The 25,514-nt window shown below is 40.1% G+C and overlaps 1 protein-coding gene across 1 annotated transcript; it reads right to left on the bottom strand.

Annotated features, from left to right (window-relative positions):
- Nucleotides 1–307: 307 nt before the first annotated feature.
- On the bottom strand, nt 308–25,160 carry rybpb (RING1 and YY1 binding protein b). Its single transcript, XM_079840149.1, has 5 exons — nt 24,940–25,160; nt 24,200–24,325; nt 5,661–6,032; nt 5,483–5,578; nt 308–3,449 (listed from the first exon to the last, which is right to left on the bottom strand). Exons 1-5 carry the CDS (start codon nt 24,963–24,965, stop codon nt 3,200–3,202), a joined length of 870 nt encoding a protein of 289 aa, XP_079696275.1. The 5' UTR covers nt 24,966–25,160; the 3' UTR covers nt 308–3,199.
- Nucleotides 25,161–25,514: the final 354 nt, after the last annotated feature.

Raw genomic sequence — 25,514 nt, 5'->3', positions numbered from 1 at the left:
CAGACATCACTCAATGTGCTAAGGAGAAAGCTTTTATTCTGCATACCAAATTATTTGCATCAAAAGCAGACAAAACAGTATTTAGACACTTCAGCTGCATTGAATGTCAATGCATTAGACAAAATATCAAACCAAATGACATTTATTTTAAAGAAACATAACATGGAAGATAAGATATGGACATGTCCTGATGTAAAACGACCTTGAGATCAGTTGGTTATAATTGCATTTTGGGGTCACTGTATATGCAGTAGCTTTGGGTGTGTAGAAGTTCAATTGTATGAAAAGGACCAAAAACAACACGTTAGATAATTTGAACATTTTATTTGTGGAAAAAAACACAAGCAAAATGCATCAATAGACATTTCTACTGGAAGCAAGGGAAATGATAAAGAAGCCTCCAAAAGCAAAGTCGTGCACATGCCAGAAATCTGTCGAATGTTAGCATTGTATCAGCTGTAGACAAGGAGCAGTGATCAATTAAAAAAGTCAAATGTACATTTACAATTAAAATAATGAGCGCCACACAAAATTGACAAAAAACAACAACTAGCAAAAACAATTGAAAAAAGTTATTATGCAAAAGGAAACCGTAAAAGCATTTGTACAAGATATTGACAAAAGGAAAGGAGCCAGGACTATACAGGTACACTGAAATTTCACAAGGTTAACGCTATAGCATATGTAAACAAGCATTCTATATTTGGGGTTTCTGACAACAACAAAAAAAAAGCTAAAAAAAGTAACCATCTTTACACAGTAAATTAAGGTTACTGGTCGTACACAAGAACAGAACTGCTTGCGCGTAAAAAGGAAACAAACAAACAAAAAAAACGTTTAGCTCCATTGCTATTCATAGCCTAAAATGTTGGGTTTTGCACCATTTTTAGTTATACATAAGCTATTTAAATTCAGCAATAGTTTTTTCTCCTCAAATTTAAATAAATTAAGTTACAATTCATTGCTTGTTTTTTTTTTCCTTTACAATTTTACAAAATTCAGTTAACCGTTTCTGACAGCGGATAAGGCAAGTGAAAAAATGGCTATATTCATACATTTTACGAAACGTTGTCTTAAGCTATACATTGCAAACTCGATAACTTTGCAGGGGTTAAAATGTAGTAAAATCTCAATAATCTGAACAATGCAGAATAATTGACGTGATTTGTGATGTCAAACATCTCCCATTCTGGTTATTACTTTGCATACTTCTGAGAAAAAGTGTCCATCTTGAATTGCACTGATCTAATTGGGTCAGAAAACTAAATCAATAGCAATACAACTGAAATGCTTTGTATCCAACAATCAATAGCGGTTTGGTTGGTTAACATCACAAATACAGAAGACACACACGTTTACCCTCTCAAGACAACCCAGTAAAGCCTTCATTTATACAAGATGCTTATTAGTCTGTCTACTTCTGCTAGAGAAGTGAAATTCAAAAAGGTTGTTAACAGAAGCAGGATCCCATTCAAAGCACCAAAGTGGTCAGCGGATCAAAATGTCCATTTAGCTCTTAATTTCAAAACATACAAAAGATTAAAAGAACAATTCAAGGAGGGAAAAACAGCTTGATGGGAGTTCACTGTAATAATTCTATGCCATAGCAGAATGAACACGCGGTACAATGACAGAAGTCAGTGTTGTCTTTACAGATTTGACTTGAATGTCTATGAATTTACAAGTATACAAATATTCTGCATATATCAAGAGGACAAGAATTACACATTTGAAATGGATTATATTAGACTTTATTAAAATGTTATATATCACACATATGGTAATTACAGTTTGAATTATTCATTTGTCTAGCATGTCATCAATATCAAATTCCTTTGGTCCTTCAATAAATAAAACTCATATCATATACACATACTTTGTACAAGTTTAATACAGTTCAAAGGGACGATTTGCTGACTGAGATTTGTGGGGAACGCCAGCTAGACATCTCGAGTATTTTGAGTCAATGGGGAGCAGTAATATTGAGTGAAATCATGCTTGTGACACTGTAGTAAACAAATTGTAAAAACTGTTGGTAGTGGATGCTTGCGTGAGTTCCCGTGCATTCAATGACAGTTTGAAGTTCATGTTCAGCATGGCTCGGACTGTTTTAGTGACTGCAGCACTGCTCTCCATCATGTACGTTTTGGAAAATAATGGGGGAAAAGTTTGTCTTCAGAATAAAACGAGGCTGAGTAAAGCCCTAACATTAAAATCGGTTTCTTTCGATCAAAAAGAACTAGGAAAAACGCAAACAAAAAGGCCTACGGACCTTTGAGATGTCAAACCCTTTTAGTGTTTTTACAATACATCATATGTAGACCATGAAGGACATCAAATAAAACGTTTCAAATACATTTGCAAAACCAGACGTTAAGCCAAGTGAGCATTAAGAAAGCTCGGTTCCGAATGTTCAAATCCAAAGCTCACATCATGCTCGCAATATCTCTTTGCAGTTTCTGAATCCCAGCTGTCTTCTCCATGACAAAGCGGATGCAAAACACCATCCGTTTAGTTCATTGACGAAACCAGATCTAGGGAGCCGCAGTGCACAAATCTTCAAATCAAAATCCCAAATAGAAGCAACAGAAGAATGCAGCCTGACACAAGTATTTCCATTGTTTTCAAGAGGGATCTGTTTCTATGGTGTGAACGTCAGTCTGAGGACTGAAACCATTTCACAGTGTATCTAGCACCATTGTGGGAAGTTTCTCAGGAATCTCCGGCGTGATCGTTTCAACACAAAAGGGGAGCCTTGAGCTACTTTAGCTGTGTGAAACTGAGAAAAATCTCTAAAAGTAGAAAGATGCAACATAATAAATAAGAGCAAAAATGGTCCAGAATAGTTAAAATGTCGGTGGTTATTGCGCACAGCGGACATTAACATATAGAATTTTCTTTTTTAAACAAAACAAAAAAAGTTGATTCAGCTGCACATCCACATACAAATATAAAACAATACATACAAGAGTGGGATGTCTCCAGAAAGGGAGAGGAGGTACAGTTTACTCAACGGCCCAAAGCCATGGCCCAGGTTTGCACCATTCACACAAAATGTACGTTTACGTATGCAAGTGTGTGTGGGTAAGAGGACCGTTCATCCCCCTTGGATGGAAATGAATATGAGTTGGCTCAGGGCAAGGTGAGGGGAAAATGGAGGCGAGGTACATCCCCGCTGTCTCGACAGCGTCCGTGGCGCTCAGAATGACTCATCGTGCCCAACCAAGAGGTCTCTCTTTGGGGTCGAAGCACGGGATGAGCCCTTGTCCATGCTCTCGGAGCCGGAGCTCTGGTGCTGCTGTTCAGAGCTGGCGCTGGAGGTGACTGTTGAGGACGAGGTGGAGGAGGTGCGGGTCTTCTCCTTAAAGTCTGTTATGATCACTGTGACGTTCCCCACAGTGATGGCCAGCTGCTGGGCTGTGCTCCTGTCAATGTTCTTCAGCTTGGGCCTGCGGATGGGGAGAGAGATTGAGATATTCAGGAGGGTAGTGCCACAAATAACGCAATTCAGATTACAAAGATAGTGAAGTAACATGCACATGTATTGTCATGGCTTACATTTTTTTAAATGAAGGTGAATGTTTGCTATTGCTTTAACTGTTATGTGGACTATACACTACCATTCAAAAGTTTATGGCCAGTAAAATAAAACTATTATATTATTATTATTATTATGAAGTTAATGTAGATTGAGAGACAATATTTAAGACTATAAGAGGGTTGAGTCCCCTTTAAAGTTCACAGACTTATTACTTTTTAGCACAACTGTTTACAATGATAATTATAAGAAATGCTTAATGCTTCTTGAACAACAAATCATCATATTAGAATGATTTCTACTTAAAAAAGGATCTTGTGACACTGAAGACTGAAATGATAGCTGAAAATTCAGCTTTGCCATCACAGGGAGGGATAAATAACATCTGTAGTAAAATAGAAAACAAATATTTTAAATAGTAAATACATTTCAAACTTCTGAATTTCTACTGTATTTTTGATTAAATAAATGCAGTCTTGGCACACACAAGAGATGTCTTTTGAATGTATATTTTTAAACAAATCATTTTAAAATACAAAAAAGATAGAAGAAATTAACTAGAATTTGACACAATTAAAATCAGTGAAGAAAAGTACAGACTCCCTCTGAGCCCAAGCCATAACAAACAATGAGTTTTCCTGCTTTTCAGCTTTTGCAGTATTTGCATGATTTTGATTTAAATGCAGAAAAGGTATGGTCGTTTCATGCAAACCACGTTGAGGGGGCAAACACTTGTCCACCATAAAAACAGTCCACCCACACAGCTTTTAATTCAAAAGACAGTAGTTGCTCTCTCTCAAAAAAGTAACAACATGAAATCAAGTTACTTTATTAGCGCTAACATTTAGGAGTAACAATCCCTAAACACTGCTTAGAATGCAGAAATTTGAGGTGAAAGGGTGGTTGAGAGAAAGAAATAAGGCCAGGTTCACATTTCCTAAACATTTGTTTGCTCTATCAGAAACCAGCAAAGTAGACAAAGATGAACAGAGATCAGCAAGATTAACACTGAACCGCAGACATTTCAAAAGTTAAACATCACCGAAACTGACATTTACACAAAAAGTCCACCACAAAATCTTTCAAAAAAGCAGGAGACATATTTCCAGGGTTGTGTGCATGGCAAAAGCACAAAGCTAAATCTCATTGATTGGCATTAGCCTCAGTTGTTAGTATGCCTCCAAGACAATGTGACACAATGAGCTCTGCTGGCAGAAGCAGACAGAAACAGAATGGTGGGACGGCAGCCAACAGGGCGTGTGTGGGAGTAAAACTGTGCTGCTCATTTGAGATCAGCCCACGACTCGCTCATTCAGAGAGAAAGGCATAGACACAGACAGAGAAAGAGAGAGAGGGAGAGAGAGAGAGAGAGAGGAGGCATTTGTGAATCAGAGCAGTTTCTACAGTGACTTTCGTCACTGAACAAAGCTGGCAGTCAGCACTGTCAGAGTGACTTAGAAAACATTCTCAAGCCAGATCTTCAACTGCAGTTATTATTATTACACTACCATTATTTGGGCTTTTAGATAGCAGCGTTAAGCTTTACGAGACTGTATGGCAGTGTCTGGTGCTGATAAAAGTGTCTTCACCTTTCTAGACTATGAGAACCCTGCTGAGGGGCAGGGCGTTGGGTACCAGCACCTGAATTTGATGCTTAATTTTTTTATGGAAAAGGTAATAGTTTTTTCCCCCTTCAGAATTCTTTGCTGAATAGTTCAAGTTAAAAAAAGAACAGCATTTCTTTTAAATAGAGATATTTAGTAACATTATAAATGTCACTTTTGATCAAATTAGCATGTCCTTGAATAAATGTATTAATTTCTTCCTTTCAAAAAACAAAAACTTGAGAGAGAGCGTAATGCTTAGCTCCACTCATGCTTAGCTGCTGTATGATCCTGTCACTACTTCAAAAAGAAACAGTGTAAAGATAAAAAGGTGAGATACCTGGAGATGTGGGAGTTCTTGGTTTTGTTTAAGGATTTGCCGGACTGAATGCTGTTTCGTTCACTGGGTGGGCTTCGATGGCTGTCTAACTTGGGTCTGTAAAGAGAAACTCTTTTGGTTACGCATGCCATTAAGAAGAAAACCACTTATTTCAAAATCTTATTGGTGACTAACGGACTTGTTCTTTTTGCTGTGTGGTTTCTTGGTGATGGCTGGGGTAATTTCTTTCTCCCGGTCCTTCTTCTCTTTGTCAGGCTGCTCCTTCTCGCTTTTGTCCTTGTCCGTGTGTTCGCTGTCAACTGGAATTTTGTCGGGACGCTCAGCCTCGGGACGCTCACCCTCGGGACGCTCACCTTCTGGACGCTCACCCTCGGGCCGCTCACCCTCGGGACGCTCACCCTCGGGACGCTCACCCTCGGGACGCTCACCCTCGGGCCGATCTTTCTCAGGCCTCTCTGGCTTTTCCTTCTTCTCTTTCTTTGGAGGAGGAGGGGTGGCGTACTGCTGGGCCACCTGCTGTGCCACCAGCTGGGAGTTTATGCGGGGTTTCCTGTGGGGCCAAACAGAGTTGATAGTATCAAGAGTGGCACAAACCAATAAACTCTTCACTCATATGCTGAGCCTTTAGGTTATCGACAAGTACAGGTTCAATATCTAAAGCCTGAAGTATTATGATATCCTTTTCAAATGAATGTTCTTGGTTCAACACAAGCTCCAACATCTCTGCATTTGATTACAACAGAAAATAACCTTGTCTTGTCCCTAAGGTTTAAGGGGTGGGGGACCCATTGCATTTACAGAGATACACGTACAACAGAAATCTATGGTGAAATGCACTCAACCAGGATAAAAAAGGAACAGGTTAAACCCCTGCATGTAATCCACCTCAGTCAGTGTTTACACAAAACCATTTTAAAGCACAGACTCTGTGGATTGTGATGAAGACATTGAGACATACCTAGCCAGGTAATGTCCTCTACAGGCATTTCAGTACCTAAAACCCTTTCACTGTTCCCCGAATGTGATGACTGCCCATCGCCAGCTGTGTGGGTCTGCTGAATGTGTAATCTCATTACTCTACTCCTTTAATAAATGACTGTGAGGATCATAGGGTGGGACATTTGCAGCATGTCATTGTCATAGGGACTAATCAGATTAGCTCGAAGGTTTGGCCCCATTTGTCACAAACCGGATAGAAAGCGGTTTTCAGTCTGGCTGTCGTCTGAAACAGACAAGCTCCATCAAAACTTGGGGTAAACAAAGTAGCACAGAGAGGGAAAAGTTTACATAAAAATGATTGTCAAAAACATTTTTAATATTATTTACAAAAGCAGAATATCCATGCAGCTCTTTTCTACCAAGGTACCAAATGTACCATAAGAGTGCCATAAAAATAGTCCATATGACTTGATCTCAAGTCTTATGAAGCCATATAATAGCTTTGTCTGAGGAACAGACCCAAATATAAGTAGTTATTTAATGAAATCAGATATTCATTTAAGGTCATTTCTTACTCTCAGATTTTCTTTATGTGTTTAAAAGTTCAAACATGAGAACATAGTTTACAAAACGTGCAAGCCTGAACCGAGGCTGAGTAAAAAAACTACACAATATTCATCTGCTCTCATGTGCACTTAATGAATATACCAGCTTTAAAAGTTACCAGGTAAGAAGTGATTTATAAAACTAAGCAGGGCTGGATGAATAATCGAAACCGAAATTCAGAACCTCTAACTGATGAAATTCTCATTGTCAGTCATCTCGTTTTTTTAATAGTTTCCTCTTAAAAACATACTACCGCGTGTGTTGTCATGTGACTCAAACACCAACTGACAGTAGCTCGCACATCAAGTGCAGTTTGCAGGCACACAAAAAGATTCAGGAGCAGTTATATTTGTTTATACAATCTGGATATTCAGTATTGCTAGGGTAATTGCTTGTTTTATACAGTTTATTGTACAGGTAAGTTAATCACTTTCCATAACATCCTCACAAAAGTTTGTCAATTGTATGTGTTTAAAGCCTTGCCAGTTTGTACATTCAAGCGATTTTACACTATTCAAGAATAACATGGAAAACACTTGCAAGCCGTTTTCTGTGATGGAGAGCCAAGCCGCGTCTCTAACAGCGCACGAGGTCTTCACAAAAGTTTCAATTTTATGCATTTTAAGGCTTGCCGGTTTGAACATTCAAGCGATTTTAGATCATCGGATGGGTATTATTATTTCAAAGCATCATAATTAAGGCTGTGTCCACCAAACCGCCTTTTCACTTGGCTGGCTTGCATATCCAATTATTTTAAGCAGGCTAAAAACGCTTTGGGTGGACACATGGCCTAATAGAGAGGCGGTTTGACTAATTCACACATGCAATCGCACACTCTTTAATGCATTCAAATAAATGTACTCTCTGTGCGAATTTATCTGTATCAGGTTTATAACAAGCAGAAATCTGTAAGAAATGTGATGACCCATAGACTAAATAACTGTGGGCAGCGCCATGACATTTGCCGTAGCTCTGCACAAGGCGACCGGAGTTCAAGTCCCGGTTCAAGCCAACATCAAAGTTTGTTTCTTTCAATTATTTTAAAATCACAAAGATAAGAAATCCACTCTTTCATTAGAAAAATATCCCACTTTTAATGGTTGAAAATATTTACAGTGCAAACCTTGTCAGTAACTATGAAGCCAAAAAAAGCAAAGCAAAAAAAAAAACCATGTAATCAAGGTAAAATTAATTGAGATTTTGATTGTAGGTCATATCGTCCAGCCCAAAAACGGAGCATATGAATTTCTTTACTAATGAAGCATAGTATCTATGTGGGTGAGGAAACCTTTTTTGCTTCTGTGCGCACACACATTCCGTAACGGTGGAAACACAGGCAGCGGCTGCGCGCTGGAGGCTCTCTCTCCTCGGCGCGGTGTTGAGTTAATTAAAAGCCGAGGGGCTGTGTCTGAGATCTGAGGCAGAGCGCCATGCAGCCCGAGCCAACTCACGTTCCTCAAGCATAATGGCCAACATCTGGCAGCAGCTGGGGGTAACAGAGGATTTCAACTGATCATGGGGGAAGAGCTGAAGCCCACAAGTGTTTTTTGCTTTGTCTAAACATTTAGACTCGGGAGTCCTCTTCACCTCAATATTTCAGATCAGTCGCAGTTGGGAATGTTTAGATGGCGGTTAGATTCTTAAAACTCATGAATGAAAGATTAAGTCCAGACACACACTCTACGTAAATGCACAAACATGAAGGCTTGGCCAATGCATTGCACTGTCCCGCTTAACAGGTGCTCTTATTTTAATGGTAACCACAGAAAATAAGCCTGAGAATGCAAGGAGTGTTATCACATTTTGGAATGTAACAACACATGAAAACGAGTCTGAATCATTGTGTATGTAGAGGACGTTTATGACTGCAAGAAAGCATGCATTATAATAACCCATCCACGGATCGCACTGACTGGCTATGACTGTTGTGCTGCACAACATTTGTCGCAACAGGTTGTCACTAGGATCATGTCAAGTTGTGTCTGGCAATGAGTGTAAGAGGTCATAATAATAAACGAGGCAGAATGCAATGGAAGTACTGACAGAAGCAGCTCTAGTGATCCCAAGACCTATTGGTCCTGTTAATGCCATTCAACTCAAAACCAATAGATAACCCTAGATAAAACTAACAGCTGTGTACTGGTGGTTTGACAAAAACCTGTGTTCCTTAGATAGCGATGGTTCTTTCACTCCCTATGACTGATGGGATACAGACGCCTTTTTCGCAGAGACCAGCCAATGAGAAACCAATCAATCCCTCATAATGGGGAATCATGTTCAAGAGGCCAGTACAATTCCAATCAATACAACCTCTGCAAGGAATCTAGATGAGCCTGAGGGCCCGCTGGCAAAGATACTGGAGAGCATCTTTTAGAGCATGTGGGAATATATGGGAGTATGCATCAGGTCTGTGCTGGTCAAGGGAAGAAAAAAAAAAAACAAAGATCAGGAACTAACGCACTACAGAAAAGCAAACAATTTCCAAAGTGAAAATATATAGTTAAATTCATGCTATAAAGGCAACATATCCATTAAAGACTATGAAAGAAAAAAAACTATGAAGGATTAAAAATTTCATAATTTTCATAATTATTAATTTACTAAAGCCTAGTTCATACTGCCCGATTTTAGCCCTGATTTTGACTCGCCGACAGGTTTTACGAAATCGCTGACAAATGCCCGAAATCATAGGCAAATCGGTGCTCACGCACGTGAGTGACAATCACACTTGATCAGTGTGAATGATCAAAGACGCGATCAGGGAGAATCGCCGATGAGTCGCAGACGCCCGCGAGATATTTGGCATGCTGAATATCTGGACCTGTCTGCGATTCAAACTCCTGCTGTGTGAAATGTGTTCTGACTGAAAAATAGATCGGAGATGACCGACAGCCAATGAGAGAGCAAGATAAAGGATAGCGGGAGGTTCGGAGAGAAGTTATAGACCATAATATAAGTAATTTAATAAATATATGTACAGTTATATCAAGCAGATATATGTACAGTTATATCAAGCAGATATATGTACAGTTATATCAAGCATATATATGTACAGTTATATCAAGCATATATATGTACAGTGCAACAGACACAAAGCACAAACATTTGCTTGACCAGCCGCAACAGCAGCACATTGCAAAATTATTTATTTACCTCAAACTCTCTTTCCAGAACACAATCCTTGCTCCCTGTGTCTCCCCAACCATTTCCTCCACCATAATATTTTTTTTAATTTTTCTCCCTTTTGCTGCAAATCAGCGCAAAGACAATTTGGACCGCAAGTTACTATATAGTTGTCTATATTTTTAATAACAATTCCAGTCTCACGCGAGAACGGCAGTCTGACGCACGAGTGATCTCGCGTTGTTTCCTTCTCACTTCTCGCGTGTGCTTTGTTGTGAAACGTAATTTGTGGATGGGACAGAGCTGTCGGCGATTATTCCTCTTGTAGTCATGCAGTGTGAAACCCCCTGTCGCCGATCCATCGTGCAGTGGGAACACAGCAGTGACTGAATGCTGGCCCAGATAGTCATGCAGTGTGAGAAGAGCAGTGATCCGACGAGTTTGAAAATCGTGCAGTCTGAACTAGGCATTAGTCATACCTAAGAAAAAATCGCCAAGACAGGCACGTTGACAATTTTGTTTTAATTTGTCCATTCAAGTGCAATAAAAAGTTGTGCATGAAAGAGAACTTAATTTGGAATTTGCACACTGAAACACGGCTTTCCATGTGCGAGCCTCAGATGTGCACACAGAACAAGCTTCTCAGACAACAAGCACAAGTTCTCTTGCTTGTTTATATTGGCAAGGCTTAAACACATGCTAATGATACACTTCTTTGGCCATTTGGGACAGTGACAGTTCCGTCAACTGTCCCGAGTGCCTTTCACGCTGGCCTCCTTGTCAAGGTCTACACAGCGCTTTTGTTAGTTTTGTCTGTCTGAATTAGCACAGAGCGCCTGTTTTAAAACAGAAGGAAGTGTGTGTGGTTTCGGTCTCACCTGTGCTTGCACACAATTAATACCTGGGTGATGACGGCATAAATGGCTGGTCATGTTAGCCATATTGCCTTGAGCATACGGCACTCATTGAACAAAGTTTACAAAGAGTGACTTTTGTCCAAGTTTTTTGATCATCGCTGTTATAACGAATTGGGAAGCCAGAAGGTTCCCAGACAGGAGACGTATATGACGCAGGCAGCAGGCTCTATGAGCACTGTGTCTTCTTCACTTGCCATGCTGATCAGCAACACACCAACACGTGAGGAATTGTGATGTCAGCAACCTATTTACACACTGGACAGCTACTCACGTGAAATCCGTGTGGTGCATATCCATTTGTTTTACACATCGTTTTTTTTCACCAAACCACATTATAGACGCATAGATTTGAGATTAACCACGGTGTAAATGTGAGCATATGCATCCATTTGTTCAGGTCATCCACTGTAGTACATTTAGCACTGGGGAATTTGCTCTAATCCAGACTGGGGTTTTTTCAAAAGTGCACGATCCTCCACTTAACAGGTACTTGGCTTAGTTTACCTCCTGAGGGGGATCCAGAAATCCCTTCCAACCTGAGGTTAGCCCGGGAGTCTAGCGGCAGACAGGCATGTGATTGATTTGATTAACCTCCCCTCGGTGGATCTCTTGCCACGCGGGGAGATTTGTATCAGGGGCAGTTCAGCGAGACAGAAACAGGCCGAGTGGTTGAGCCATGAATCAGTGCCAGCTGTAACTCGGCCACGAGAGCTCACTGGCATGTCAGGACTGCTGTCAACACTCCCTGAGCACGACAAAAACCACACAATGCATTATTTACCGATCGACACATGACCGCCTCATCCTGTTGACTATGACTTGTGTATGAACACAAGTGGCACCTCTCCAGTGGGAAGAGAGAAATGGCATACAGTTTGAGATGGACACTGACCAAACTCACATTAGTGAACAGACGTTGGTTGCCAAGTTATGGGAAACTTGAATGGGGTTGGATGAGGGAATGTGGTTGAGGGAATGTGTTTTGGAATTTCATACTACTCTTTCTATGGATTAGTCAGGGCATATGCCACACTTAATTTCACTTGAATGAACACGACGCTGTGAAGGACAAAGTACTGTTATATGGTGTCTAGAATGTCTCTTCAAAACATTTCCTGTTGACAAATTAAAAAAAATGTGCTGTGTAAATTATACAATTAGACAAACTACTGAACTTTGAGGGCATCTCTTACCCTCAGAACCTTATTTTCATTTGCATTAAATTCAATATATTCTGCGTCTAACTAATGTCCGTTTCTGTTGTATATAGTATACTGTCTGTGCAATTTCTTTATGCATGGAGTATGTAGACGACCTACATGACAAAATCTGCAGTACACAATGCCGCACACTGTACAATACTGTATGTCTTTGACAAGTCCTTCCATTCACAGTTTGAATAAATGAACTGGAAGAAACATCAATAATGTTTTACCCTACAACTTGAAAAATCACGATTTAACCTGGCTAAAGAATTTCTTATGCAAAATGTATTAAATTTAAAATATTCATATTTACTTTCAAGAACAAAAACGGATGCCACTTAAAAGGTGGGGTAAGTGATATTTCAAAACTGCTTTAGAAAAGTGTCTCAGGCCGAGTACCAAAACAAACTTATAGCCAATCAGCAATAAGGGGCGTGTCTACGAATGACAGGGAGAAGAGAGCGCTGTCATTTTTGAGAAAAATCTAATTTGAACAGATATCAAAAATCAAGCAATGTATTTGAATATATTCAAATACCTACGAGCGCCCCAACACTTTAAAAACCGGATAGTTTATTTATAGTTCGATTACTGATATTTCACGTTATGTTCGAATGTATATTCGAATATCGAATAAAAAGTGACAGCCCTAGCGCTCAGTGCACGTCATTATTCAAAAGACATGACACAGGACGACATTAGCAGAGCGATGACAGAAAGAGAGAGATGGCAGATAAAGAACAAATGTGGAAGATGTCTGTGGAACAAAAGAAGGGCTTACAATCAGGCAAGAAGTAGGACCCGTATAAATATCGGATCAACTTTCCAGCACTGGAGAGAACTCGAGGAGCGAAGGCCGAGGTTGCTTTATTTCTTCTCGATAGGCGAGTAGTAACATTGATTTTGTTTTGTTTCACAGGACTAATATATGCTGGCTTTTGCTTGATATGCTCATGTGTCATGTTTGCTTGCTTGTTCATTTGCGATCGTATTGTCGTTCACTTCAGCGATGATAATACCCATTCATTTCCACACCGTATAAGGCTGGAGCGTCTAAACCTCCTCCACTGTCTGTTTCAAGCGTCAGCTCCCAAAGTATGTCTGAAAAGTAAGATAATAAACTCCTAATATATGTTTGTTTCCTTTGATTCCGCTTTTCGTGATCGATATAATGTCTAATCTTGTCATAATTGTAATATGTTCATTAGTTGGACTGTCATGCTCGTGAGAACTGTGTTTGTGTTTTTGGGATGTAAGGGATGACTTTTTCACTGAACGTTCGACCTGGATTACTATAGTAACACACACATTGCTTTCACTAATTGATGAATTGCAATGTGTTACACAGCATACTAACGTTTACTGTGCGGTATACAGTAAGAAGTATGCTAGTATTCCACTCAGCAAACCCTTGTTGGAAAGAAACCAACTTGAGTATACACTCTAAAAAAAAAAAGGTTCTATATTGCACCAAAAATGGTTCTTAGCTCGTAATCATAGGGGAACCTTTTTTAGTGCTATATAGCACCAATTTTGGTGCTTCAGTGGTTCTTCAGCGGTTCTTCAGAGGTTCTTCAGCGGTTCTTCAGAGGTTCTTCGACTAAGGTGCTATATAGCACCTCTGAAGAACCGCTGAAGAACCACTGAAGCACCAAAATTGGTGCTATATAGCACTAAAAAAGGTTCCCCTATGATTACGAGCCTTTTTTTTTAGAGTGTAAGGGAAGCCTCAGATTAAACCAAGGGAAAATGCATGGACCATTAAAAGTCAAAATCACTACACAACCTTCAAGATCCACCAGTCTCATTACAAAGAGTTCCAACCAAGCTAAGTTTTATTTATAACTAAGGGTTATCAAGGCTTTCTTAGCTTAAGGGGCTTGTTGGACCCGGCTATTGCCCTTTCTGTTGAATATTAAACAAACAAAACAAAATATGCAAAAATAAAATAAATAAATTACAAAAAAAAGGCATTGAACCAAACAGAAAAAGGCATTAAACTATATATATATATATATATATATATATATATATATATATATATATATATATATATTTTTTTTTTTTTTTTTTTTTTTTATATATATAAAACTGGTAATTTTCTAAATGTAGGACTGTGTGAAGACAAGCCTTGGTCTGAAAAGCCCCCCATGGTGGCATGTGTCACTTTAAACTGATGCGCTGTAATTAATGACACCACACATGGAGGCTCTTTAATTCCTGGAGCAGTTGACATTTCCGTGAGGCTCCAGTCTCGGCTTCAGTTACACAAACGTTAGCGGTGCAGTAAATTATGGCTGCTGCTTTAAATGAAACAGATTGCTTGTAGAGGCAAGACAGAATGAGAGAACGCTCCAGTGAAGAGAGGCTACAAAAAAAGCGCTCAATTAACACTGCTCTCCAATTCAAGTGCAGCATAAGCAGGCAATCACGGCCATTGACTCTTGCATGCTATGGGGCCACAAAGTGCCCTGGAGAGAGGACAGTCGGGTCAATGGGATACATCTCTGCTACTTATGCATGGTATTGGACTACAAGGCGCTGTACCTTTATAGGCAGATTGCAATCTAAAAAGCAATCTGTTGTCAATTAAAGGACAAGGCTAGTTAAACTGAACCCAGAGTCTCTACTGAGCCTATGGATTTAATTCATCTCAGATGGAGGACTCTGAATGTGTAAAAAAAAAAAAAACATTCATATTTGTCCTAAAAATACGCTATACTTTTTAGACATTTCCTGACAGCATCCGTGAGATTCACCACTAGTTTTAACATCATTCGCCTCTTGCATCACGGCAAACATGACAGTTATGTGCAGTGGCAGTTTGCGGAGCGCCTTGATCCTCTGGCGTAGCAGCATTAAGCGTTTGGCTGGTGGGGGATGATGAAGCTGCCATGTGTGCGCGAGTGTTGAACAAGCTCTGGGACCGGGCTCCCATAAGCCATTCTACTAAGCGATTAGTGGCTTTGTGCCTGCTGTACAGAACGGAGATAGTGAAGAGAGCACCTAGAGAACAGGCCCTGGGTTCCCGTGCTGTCGCTCTCAACTGGGTGGAGGACATTAAACATTCATCTCCACCTTCTGGAGTGATTCTGCCCTCCTTCTTCCCCGAGGAAATTGCTCTCTGGGGAGAAGATCTCAGCTGTGGTGAAAAATCGAACTGCTCTCACAAGACGTGGATGTGAAATGCAATGTGAAAACGGGGCAGTTAGCGGATAAAGTAAATAAAAAAATGAATATAACATCAAATAGTTGCCCAAATGCGATCTGCTGGCTTTTTTAATTTTCTGCACCAATTTTGGGGGAAAATCTGTTATGCTGGAGAATAGATTTAAACTGCACTACACAAATTATACACAAATAGAAAAAAGGCAGAAATGTTGATTGTCACGTCACAAGCTCAAACTAAATATTAATTTCCTATTAATTTTATAAATTAACAATTTCTATGACTAAATGACTGAAAAAATTACAAACATTAAATGAACAAAAATTAATTATACAAATAATATAAATACACAAAATTTGACCAGCATTTTGCATTTAGAAATCAGGCACAGACTCGGTGTGGGCCAGTCTATAACTAGCAAAAAAGCAAAGAGTAAAAAGAACGTATCCGTCTCTCTAAACATCTCTTTCTCTATTTGATCCATCCGAGAGAAGCTTCCTGTGTTGTCTGACCTTTCACCAAAGGAAACCGCACTATTCCCCTCATTACTCAGACTGCAAACCAGGTGTAGTGTTTGTGTTTAACCCACATAGGGATCCATCTATCAGCAGAGGCTTGTTTCTTTTCATATGATGACCTGAAAGAGCGATTCCTTTTCTATCAGACTCACTCAACCTTATGTCCTGCCGTTGCCTCTGACCTGTATAATTACAGGTCACTTTTCAAATTAGTATGAACGAGCTAAAGGCTGTGCAATATGCACCCTATTCAACACAACAATTTACTGAATATTTATGTCTAGACTGGCCTGCTCTGCTAAACTAATAAGTAGAAATTCAACAAAGAAGCACTTTTTGTTAAGCGCTCAATAGGAAACCATGTCTTGTCGCTGAACTGCTCCTTTGTGATTTACTTTTGCACTGAGAGAAAAGTTTCACAACGGAGCTGTACTCCCACACTCAACTAAAATATCTGGAGACTGTGGGCTAGGGATGTGACAGTGATGTGATGAAATTTCCCCACCGGTTAATCAACGTAATAGGCTACCCATTTTCCCCTCTTTTTCCACCTTGCTTTTAAATCCCTTACGGTTTCAACTAAGCTCAACTTCCATAGGAATGAACAGAAAACGCTCGCTCTGCTCAGTGTGGCCATGCGCATTTTAGTGCCAATTGCTTGAATGGTGGGTATTCTTAAATGAAAAACACAACAACAAAACAGTACAATGGCAAACTCACTTAAATAGGCACTTTTACATTCCGTTTTGAAACCAAATCTTACGCAATTGACTTGTCAGTCACGAGTGAAGCAAAATAGGCGAAGTAAGGTGAAATCTGACTCCTGTAGCTGATCTGTGCTGTGACTCTTGTTCAGCTAAATTATTTTATTATTAAAAAAATGCCACGTTGGGCAAGTGATGTAACCAGTGTTGCGGCTGAACACTGGACTAATCGCAGACTACGGGCCTACAAAGTATTTGAACACCAAAGTCACTGCATTAAAACATAAAAGCAAGTGGTATTTAAAGACATTTTTGAAGCACACTCTGCAAGCAGAACATTTTACAAAAAATATTAAATTATACAGCAATAAAAGCACAGTTTAAAATTAAGACATAACTGTATTTGGTGACAGGTCTTTCAAAAATGGTTCTAGCAACATTTTTTTGGCAAATGTTGCTTGATTCGATATTTTGTAAAGGTCCAAATACTTTTGGCCACAGAGTTTTCAAACAGACTGCTGTTGTAAAATAAAACCTTCACATGAAGAGTTCACAGAAAAGATATTTCCCTCGCCATCGCCTTCATATATTATCTGCAAATCCGTGCCCTTACTGCTCTGAAGAATTTCAATGTCATAGAAAAACACATCAACAAGCAATAAAGTAGGCTGACTAATCCTCTTAGCGCTAACATCTATATACACGCAGAGCTGCAGAATGTAATAGCTTTATATTTCCTCCGGCAAAAACAGATTCCAGCTCCTATCAAGACAAGCTGTCAGTCACTTCGTCTTCCATTGTCTGCCTTACCATCTTCATCAGCACTCTGCTCCGCAGACTACAGCGAGGCAGCTTCCCTAAATCAAAACCGCTTCAGTTCCTACTCAGTTAGCTGATTAAGTGTGGTCACCGAACGTCACTGACTGTGTTACGTGATATATCCATGAGTCAGGCGAACGGCAGCCTCCTCTGCTCCACTGACTGAATGACATGCGGCGGGTGAGGAGGAGGAGGAGAGCTGGAGTTGAAGGAGGGTGAGCCCAGTGCTTCCCTGCGCTGGGTAATGATGTGCTCCATTCTGCCTTCCCTCTGAGAGCCTCTTGGCTGAGTGAGCACATCCCAACAGAGCCGTCCATCAAACTCAGCATGCAGTGGCCCACAACCCCCTCCTCACAGCGCACACACGTACAACACGCACGCTCGCTCTCTTGCATTCATTCACTCTCTCTATTCTTTTGGGCCCTTTTTTTATCTCCTCCCTGGTGCCTTGTCATCTGTCTCCCTTCAGAATCACATGGCCAGCAATTTCTCTGTTGCTAAATCACTTTCAAGCCAATTTCAGCCCACCCAAACACACACACACGCGGTTCAAACTCAATACTAAGCATCAACCGGTATCACCAGGGCAGTGAGAACAAACGTCTGAGAATACTCTGAAAATCTGGGATTCAACATACTATTTAAACCTGAAAATAACCAGAAAGGAATAAGAGTTTTAAAAGCATAAGACATAATATTACTTAAAATATGTAAAACAAATAAGAAATCATCAGGTTCTGTAAAACTTGAATAAAACATTTCTAAACATTCACTGAAAAAAATGACAGCGTCAAGTGGTTCTACATTGAGTAATTTTTGACAAATAACAATTTAGTTCTATGAACAAAAGAAATACAAGTAAAGCTGACAAAATGTCTGTAAATACAAACCATTTGAATTTGTCACTGTTACATAATATTTATATGTGCAGTTTACTTAATAATGTTGTGTTCAATTTATAAAAGTTTTTTATGTAAGGTGAAGACATTTATTGATTTAATTTACCTTATTAAATTAATAATTTGCTCAACAAGTGCAAGTGGAAAACTATTAAATAACGAGCATATTTTTAGAAACAAAATGCATAAATAACTCAGCCTAAACACAGGCACCACTCTTCTGCATAATGGTAACCATAAAATTACAGACACTCCTCTAAATGTCCAACATAACTGAACATAAAGCACTAACATAAAATAACAACCTTTCCCTTTACTAAAAAACACATAAAATAACACTTTAATCCCTAAATTTACTCTCATAATGCAGTCCCTTGCAAATCATGCTGGGAAATACAGATTCACTGCCCAGTTTGTTCGTTTCACTCAGCAATGTTAAGTTGACCAAACAAACACTTATTAAGTAAAGCTGACAATACTCATTTTTAGTAGAAACAACTCAGTAAATTTAAGTTCATGTAGTTACATGAGTTTTTAAGTAATGTGAACAAGGATGATTTGAGTGCAACTAACTTTGAGAGTTTTTTGAACTTTTGTACATGCATTTTTTTCAATAATACTGTATAAATGAATTAGAAAACTATTAGGAACAAAACCTTTTCACTACAGTTTATATAATACAATGTAAAGACAGCAAATGAGATGTACGTAAAATGTACGTAATAATGTCGGTAGATTTACACAAGCATAATATTATGCTGATAATATAAATAAATACATTATCTGGTGGTCTCAGGCTTCTGAACCCCACTATATATAATGACAGCAAATAAGATGTAGTCTTCATAAAACTAAAAAAAATAGATAGGTAGATTCTGCCAATCCCAAAATGGCCATATTTTGTTTGATGAATCAGCATGGCTAATATACTGGTCTATCACTCAACACCTCTCTTTGACTTCTACAAAACACAGAATCTCATCCATGAATTCCAATCTCTCATTTTTGCTCTAGTGAAAGACGACTATTGTGCTCATTCGCTTAAATGTCTACAATCTCATTAAGAAGTTTTAAACCCTCAATTAACACACTGGTATAGATTAAAAGCTTATGCCTGTGGTTTAAAGCAGGTCTAAATGCTGATAACTGTGGATAAGCAAAAGTGTGTCTAAGTGTATTTGTAGAGGCATGGGGGAATTTGACACAGTGTTAGCACAGCCTGATTATGTAATTTCATTATCCTCAACAATCTGCACTCAAGCAATGACGAAGAAAATTACTGGATTGTAAATCTCCGCTCCATCAATTACACACACCGAATCTCTGCCATCCTTGTAGATTTCACAAATCAATAGTGTCAAGACAATATTATGTTATTCCGAGCGGAACAAGGTACTTAAAGCCTCAATTTCCCATAGAATCACGGAAAAATTCACATCGACTCATATGAAATTCTTGCACCGTGACATACTTAATATTCCATGGGCTTGCTCTGTGTGTCTACCTTTACATGACACACGACAGAGACTGTCAACACTAAAACGGTCTGTTGAGTATGGGTGGAAATGTGTAAGACACATCACACCATTTGATTGAATTTTGATTCAGCAACTCTCTTTGGCGAGTAACCAAATTCTATGAAAAGTTTCTGTAAAAAAGCCATAGCAAAATGTCTGCTCTGGCCAATCAATAGAAATACAATAAGAGGCGGCTCTGCAGCTTTCATTCACTGTAAATGAAATAACACATCGGAACGACCTTAAACTATGTCAATCAGTGTGTATCTTGATTTCTGTGCATGAGGCTAATCACATATTGAGCGTGTGTAAACACGTATACACTGAGGAGTTAATACATATTCCTTTTAAATATAAATGCATTTATGCTGCTGCAGATGCTCTAAGAAAGCTGTTTCTACAAGGTTGCACACAGCAAGCATATATATCTGTAATGATTTGTATCAATAAACAGAATTTTCAATAACATAAAAACCAAATGATGTGTGTGGCTTAGGCCACATCCACACGAAGCCAGAGCTTTCCTTATCCGAACCTTTTTTCCCCTCGTCTCCAGAAATATCTGCGTACACACGAAACCACTGATACCGACTCAAAACGATGTAGTACACATGCCAGACCAGTATGTGGCGCTGTAATTCGGCCACAGAGATACACTAAAAATGGAGAAGACTTGAAGCATGCATGAGACATGGGGTGATGACATCACCGTTTCACTATACAGATTGGCTGTACACACGAAAACGCAAGGGTGACATTTTCAGATTTATCCACTTTGGGACTCGGTTTTTAAAAAAAAAGGTGTTTCAGGCTATCGCCGAAACGTGTTGATGCGTGTGGCCGAAACGCCAAAACTTTTTTTACATAACTAAACACGTCACTGTATGGACAGGGCCTTAGTCCAGAGCCGTAAAGGAACTGCAATTCATCTGTGAATCAATTTTTCCCACCTCTATCATTGAGCGTTTTAAATATAGAAAGTTTGAGAAAACTGGACAAGCAGAGAGGATGAACTGAGAGGGAAATCTACATTCAATGAATTATCATTAGTTAATGCATTAGGTATCATGAACTTATAATGAAAAATACTTTTACAGCATTTATTAATTGAGGTTCATGTTAATTTCTATATAATTTCTATTATACACGTATAAATTAACAATCCATTATGAACTAACCTTAATTAACAATGACCAAAATCATAAATTAGCATTATCCTAGATAAATAAATGTAGTAAAAAGTAATCGTTTTCCAATTTTGCTACTGTTAACAGATTCTCGTACATTCTTGTAATGTGTTGCCTTTAAAGGAATCAATTAACATTCGAAATCAGACTCACTTTATTGAATTAGGTTAAATGTTTGCTTTACATTTGATTATCAATCATATCTGACATAGCAAGAAACAAACCTACTTGGACACTTGTTTAAAAGGAGGAAAAACTTTGGCTGGGACCTGGAAGGGAGCTTCAGGGGAAGTAAAAGTACAACCGCATTAAAGATCAAGGTAACACAAAGGCCAAATGGCACTTCCCCCTGATCCGGCACATCAATCAACTTAAGAAACCCCTAATGGATTCTTCCCTCTAACCTGTGGGTGACTGATATGCATCTTGGAACACAGAAACCGCGGAATCTGATACTGAAACAAGGTGTCGCATTCTTCACTCCTGCTCTCAGGATTCCAATGTAATATTAAAACATGGTGCTTCAAGGTCTGCTGTGCGAGGAAATTTGATTTTGATGGGCTCAGAAAGGAGTACGTTCTGAAACTTTAGTAAAAATGGAACATTGAAGCCATCTCAAGGCAACTTGAATCCAAAAGCGCTACCTCACAATTAATATAGACCACACGTCTAACATTTCATGCAACAAGCCCACAGTGATTCAGGACAAATTTCTGCTGGGTTGACAGTAGCATAACCCTACATAACCTCTACTGCCATGGCAACACAAAGCGAACGAGTCTATGAAGAGTGCAGCTGCTGTGTGGGAAAAAACAGCGAGAGACATGCCCTCCGGCAAAGATGTCATCCAACTCATACAATCCGGCAAGTTGCGGATACACGGGCATGAAAGCCATACATATAATTCATTCAACACTTCATTAGCTCACTGTTGAGCATCAAATTACCCAGTCTATAAGTGAACATCCAACGCTTTATGAGGTCTGTTAGTGATTCAATTGAGCAAAAGAGAATCTGTTATGCTCAATTAATATTTTTCCCTAAAAGTTGCCTTTCATCCTAAAAGTTTACCGATCCCGTGCAGACAAGTTCAAGGCACGATGCATGATAAATAATCGATCTGCCTGAATCCAATGTGCTCAGGAATCACATTGAGCCCATTCTTTACATGACAAAAAAACCCCAACAACACATGCATCGCTAATCTACAAGCATCACTGCACAGGGGGGGGGTAGCTACATTCTTTGAACTCCAAAGACCTACAAAGATAAAATAATTGGCGAGTGGAATGCGTTATCACACCACAAAGACCTATTCACCGAGGGAAACGGAGATAAAAGGTGCTGAGATGGGAGCATAAACTGCTGCACCCTTGTAAGAGCGCATCGTTTCTCTGCGAGCGCCCCGCGCTCCCTCCCGTGCACCACTGGAATACATCAAACGTGGACAAGATGGCTAATTAGTCCTCATTACAAAGGGAGCCAAGCTTCTTACATCAGCAAACAATCGCATCCATCAAAGCTTGACAGCGCAGATCAAACAGAGACAGAGCGGCTCTCATCAGCAATATCGTGCGATTTCTATTTAGCAGACTGATAGGAGCTGGGCTGCTGCCAGCAAGAGTGAGACGAGGGGTTTCCGACACGCATGGCATCATTTCCTGTCATTACCACGAACGTAGCGCGCCTGCTTTCCGCAAACAGATCCATGAGCTAAGCTGGGTTTTCAAAGGGAATAAACAGACTAATCGTTATTGACAAATACGCCGCTTTGGAGTGTGTGACTTCTCCCGACACCTCTTCTTTCCCCCCAAATGTCAGAAAAGCACTGGGTGTAAAAGAGCAGATGAAAAGGTTAGAGCCCTGGGATTGCTGCGTGCGGCCGCATATTACTCATAGCTGTAGACACCACATCAGTCAGCTGATGAGAAGTGTTGGCGGGTTCACACATCATAACAAACACGGCGCAGGCCAGACAGACGTAGAACATGCGTAACTGGGGATACACAGCTACATTCACTTACAGGAAAACAACCACCATGGCATTTCAGGCCAAACGAACACTATTTAAATCAGTGGTTCTCAATCCTGGCTCTGGAGTACCCCTTATTTAACACGCCTAGAAGGAAGTACATCAAATAAAATCGCACGATCAAATAGGAAAAATTCATGAAACAGCAGGCTAATAATACATGGATACTGAAGTATGCTTAGAAGCTACTAAAATGGGGGGGGGGATGGCAATAAGCCAGGTATCAAAGTTGTTCCTCATTGATAAATTGTTTACAAACACATAGAACTAGCAAAAGATACATCTAGACATCTTGAACTAGGGGTCAAATAAGATTGACCTCCAGGATAAAGTATGACAACGACCTTTGTGGATAGACAAGCACACCTAGACCTGTTAGTGAGCTTCCAAATGAACGGCACAGAAATTAGAGTAACGAAATCATTCAATTATACGAACCAGAAAAACAACATTAACGCCTGGCTCTTTGCCCTTAGCTTTATTACAGGTGAGCAGCATGCCGGTCTAATTCTTAAATTAAGCAGGAATCGTTACACTTTCAGATGTGTCAAATCAAACGGCACATCCTGAAGAATTTCTGACACCTGATTGACCTTTAAAAATGTTCTGAGCAGCAAACGTCTCTCTAACAGTTTGACAGATTCTAAACACACCCAGACATTAAATTCCTTTGAGCAAACCCAACAAATGCCAGCCACGGATTTCAATTGGAAATCTGACTCGAGCCACACACATGCAAACACTGCAGCACTGCAATAGCAGGTATGCATCTGCAAGCATGCATGGCCATGGAGCTGCAGTGAAGGCATCTACACGCAAATCTAATGCAATAAATTGTGTTCAAGCTTATGCAGGACAAAGAAAGTTTGCCTATCACTGCAGTGACTGCACAGGCTGGCTGCCACACTCCATTCTAGTGCCAGTCATCAGACTGAATAAATGACATTTAACTTGCATGAGAGGACTGGTGTTTCTATGAATATTAAAGAGCAAATCAACAAGTAAAGCATCCCAATCAGCTGCGTTAGTGACAATGAGATCAGCATTGCAATGCTGCAGAAGTCCAGTGTAAATGCCCATACCTGGTAGACGTGCCCTTCCGTACATCACAGATGCTGCATTTGAAGGCTTCGGCACTGTTTCTGAAAGTGCACACGCTACAGTCCCAAAATCCGTCGTCCGCTGTCGGTTTGGCTTGTCTTTTTGGCCTTAAATAACAGAAAAGAAGCCCAAATTATAAAAGGTCAAGCTCCGTGTTTGCCCCCTAACATCCCACACCCCGACTTATTCGGTCTCGAATGCGTTTAACATTACCCAAGTGGCACAGAAAGTGACAGAAAATCCGACCCTTGACGCGCGAGGGCGGTTTATTAGAACCGGAAAATACTGGAAATACACGCTAACCAGCTAACTAGCCACGGTTATTCTCCACAGCTCCTAGTCACCGGGCTTAACACATATATAATACACTCTCTAGACTGGTGTCCGCTGGCACGGCAGCTAACATTAGCCAGCGAGCTAAAGATATCGTGTCGGTGAACGGCGTGAAATTGAATGTCAAAACCCGTCCATTTAACGGTGAACTTCGACCAAAAACCCCGTCCGAAGAGGCCAGGCGTATCCCGTAGAAAGAAATTCTCTTTGTCTGAGAGTCGTGTTAAGAGTCCTATGTGAAGAAGAGAAAGCCGCCATAGCTGCGCTTGTTTCTGAGAGAAAGGAGAAACACTCCTCGAGAAAAGCATCCGAGTATCCACCGAGCGAAAAACAGCCGCGCGGACACCAAAATCGCCTCGGAAACTACCGACTGTTGTCGCTTCCTTACCTGGTCGGGCTCTTTTTGTCGCCCATGGTGGAAAAACAGACTCTCAAAAGACCGAAAGGGTTCAGTAATTAACACTAATTTTGTGTAAAGGTCCGTATGAGCGTGTGTGTGTGTATGGTGGATCCACACAGAGAGAAGCGCTTGCAGGCAGACTCGCCTTCCCCCGACTGACTGACTGACTCTAGGCAGGGCGAAGAGACTGCGGACCCCGTGACTGCGCCGCCCAATCACCGCTGTCGTCGGTTTAAAAGTCTCGCCAGAAATAATCGGCACGGATAGAGTAATACTACTACACTACTCTCCGATTGCCAAACGTAATTAGACTGTGTGCCTGTCGAGGTGAGAGAACGCAGCAGTGAGAGACTGACTCGATGTCTGAATGACTCTGCTATATATCAACAGCAGCTCTGAGAAATGAATTGGGCTACATGGGGAGAAAAGTCAAGTTCAACTTGGGACACCTGCATACTGAAATAGACAGGAGTTTACTTTGTCTTGTGTCTTAACATCTCAAGTCATATATGGAAGTAAGCCATGGGAAATGCAAGGATTAAATAATCACATAGTCACAGTTT

This window comes from Gobio gobio (genome assembly GCF_949357685.1).
Source record: "Gobio gobio genome assembly, chromosome: 17".
Classification (NCBI taxonomy): Eukaryota; Metazoa; Chordata; class Actinopteri; order Cypriniformes; family Gobionidae; genus Gobio; species Gobio gobio.
The sequence above is the reverse complement of the archived record's forward strand: the minus strand, read 5'-3'. Positions and strand labels throughout refer to the sequence as shown.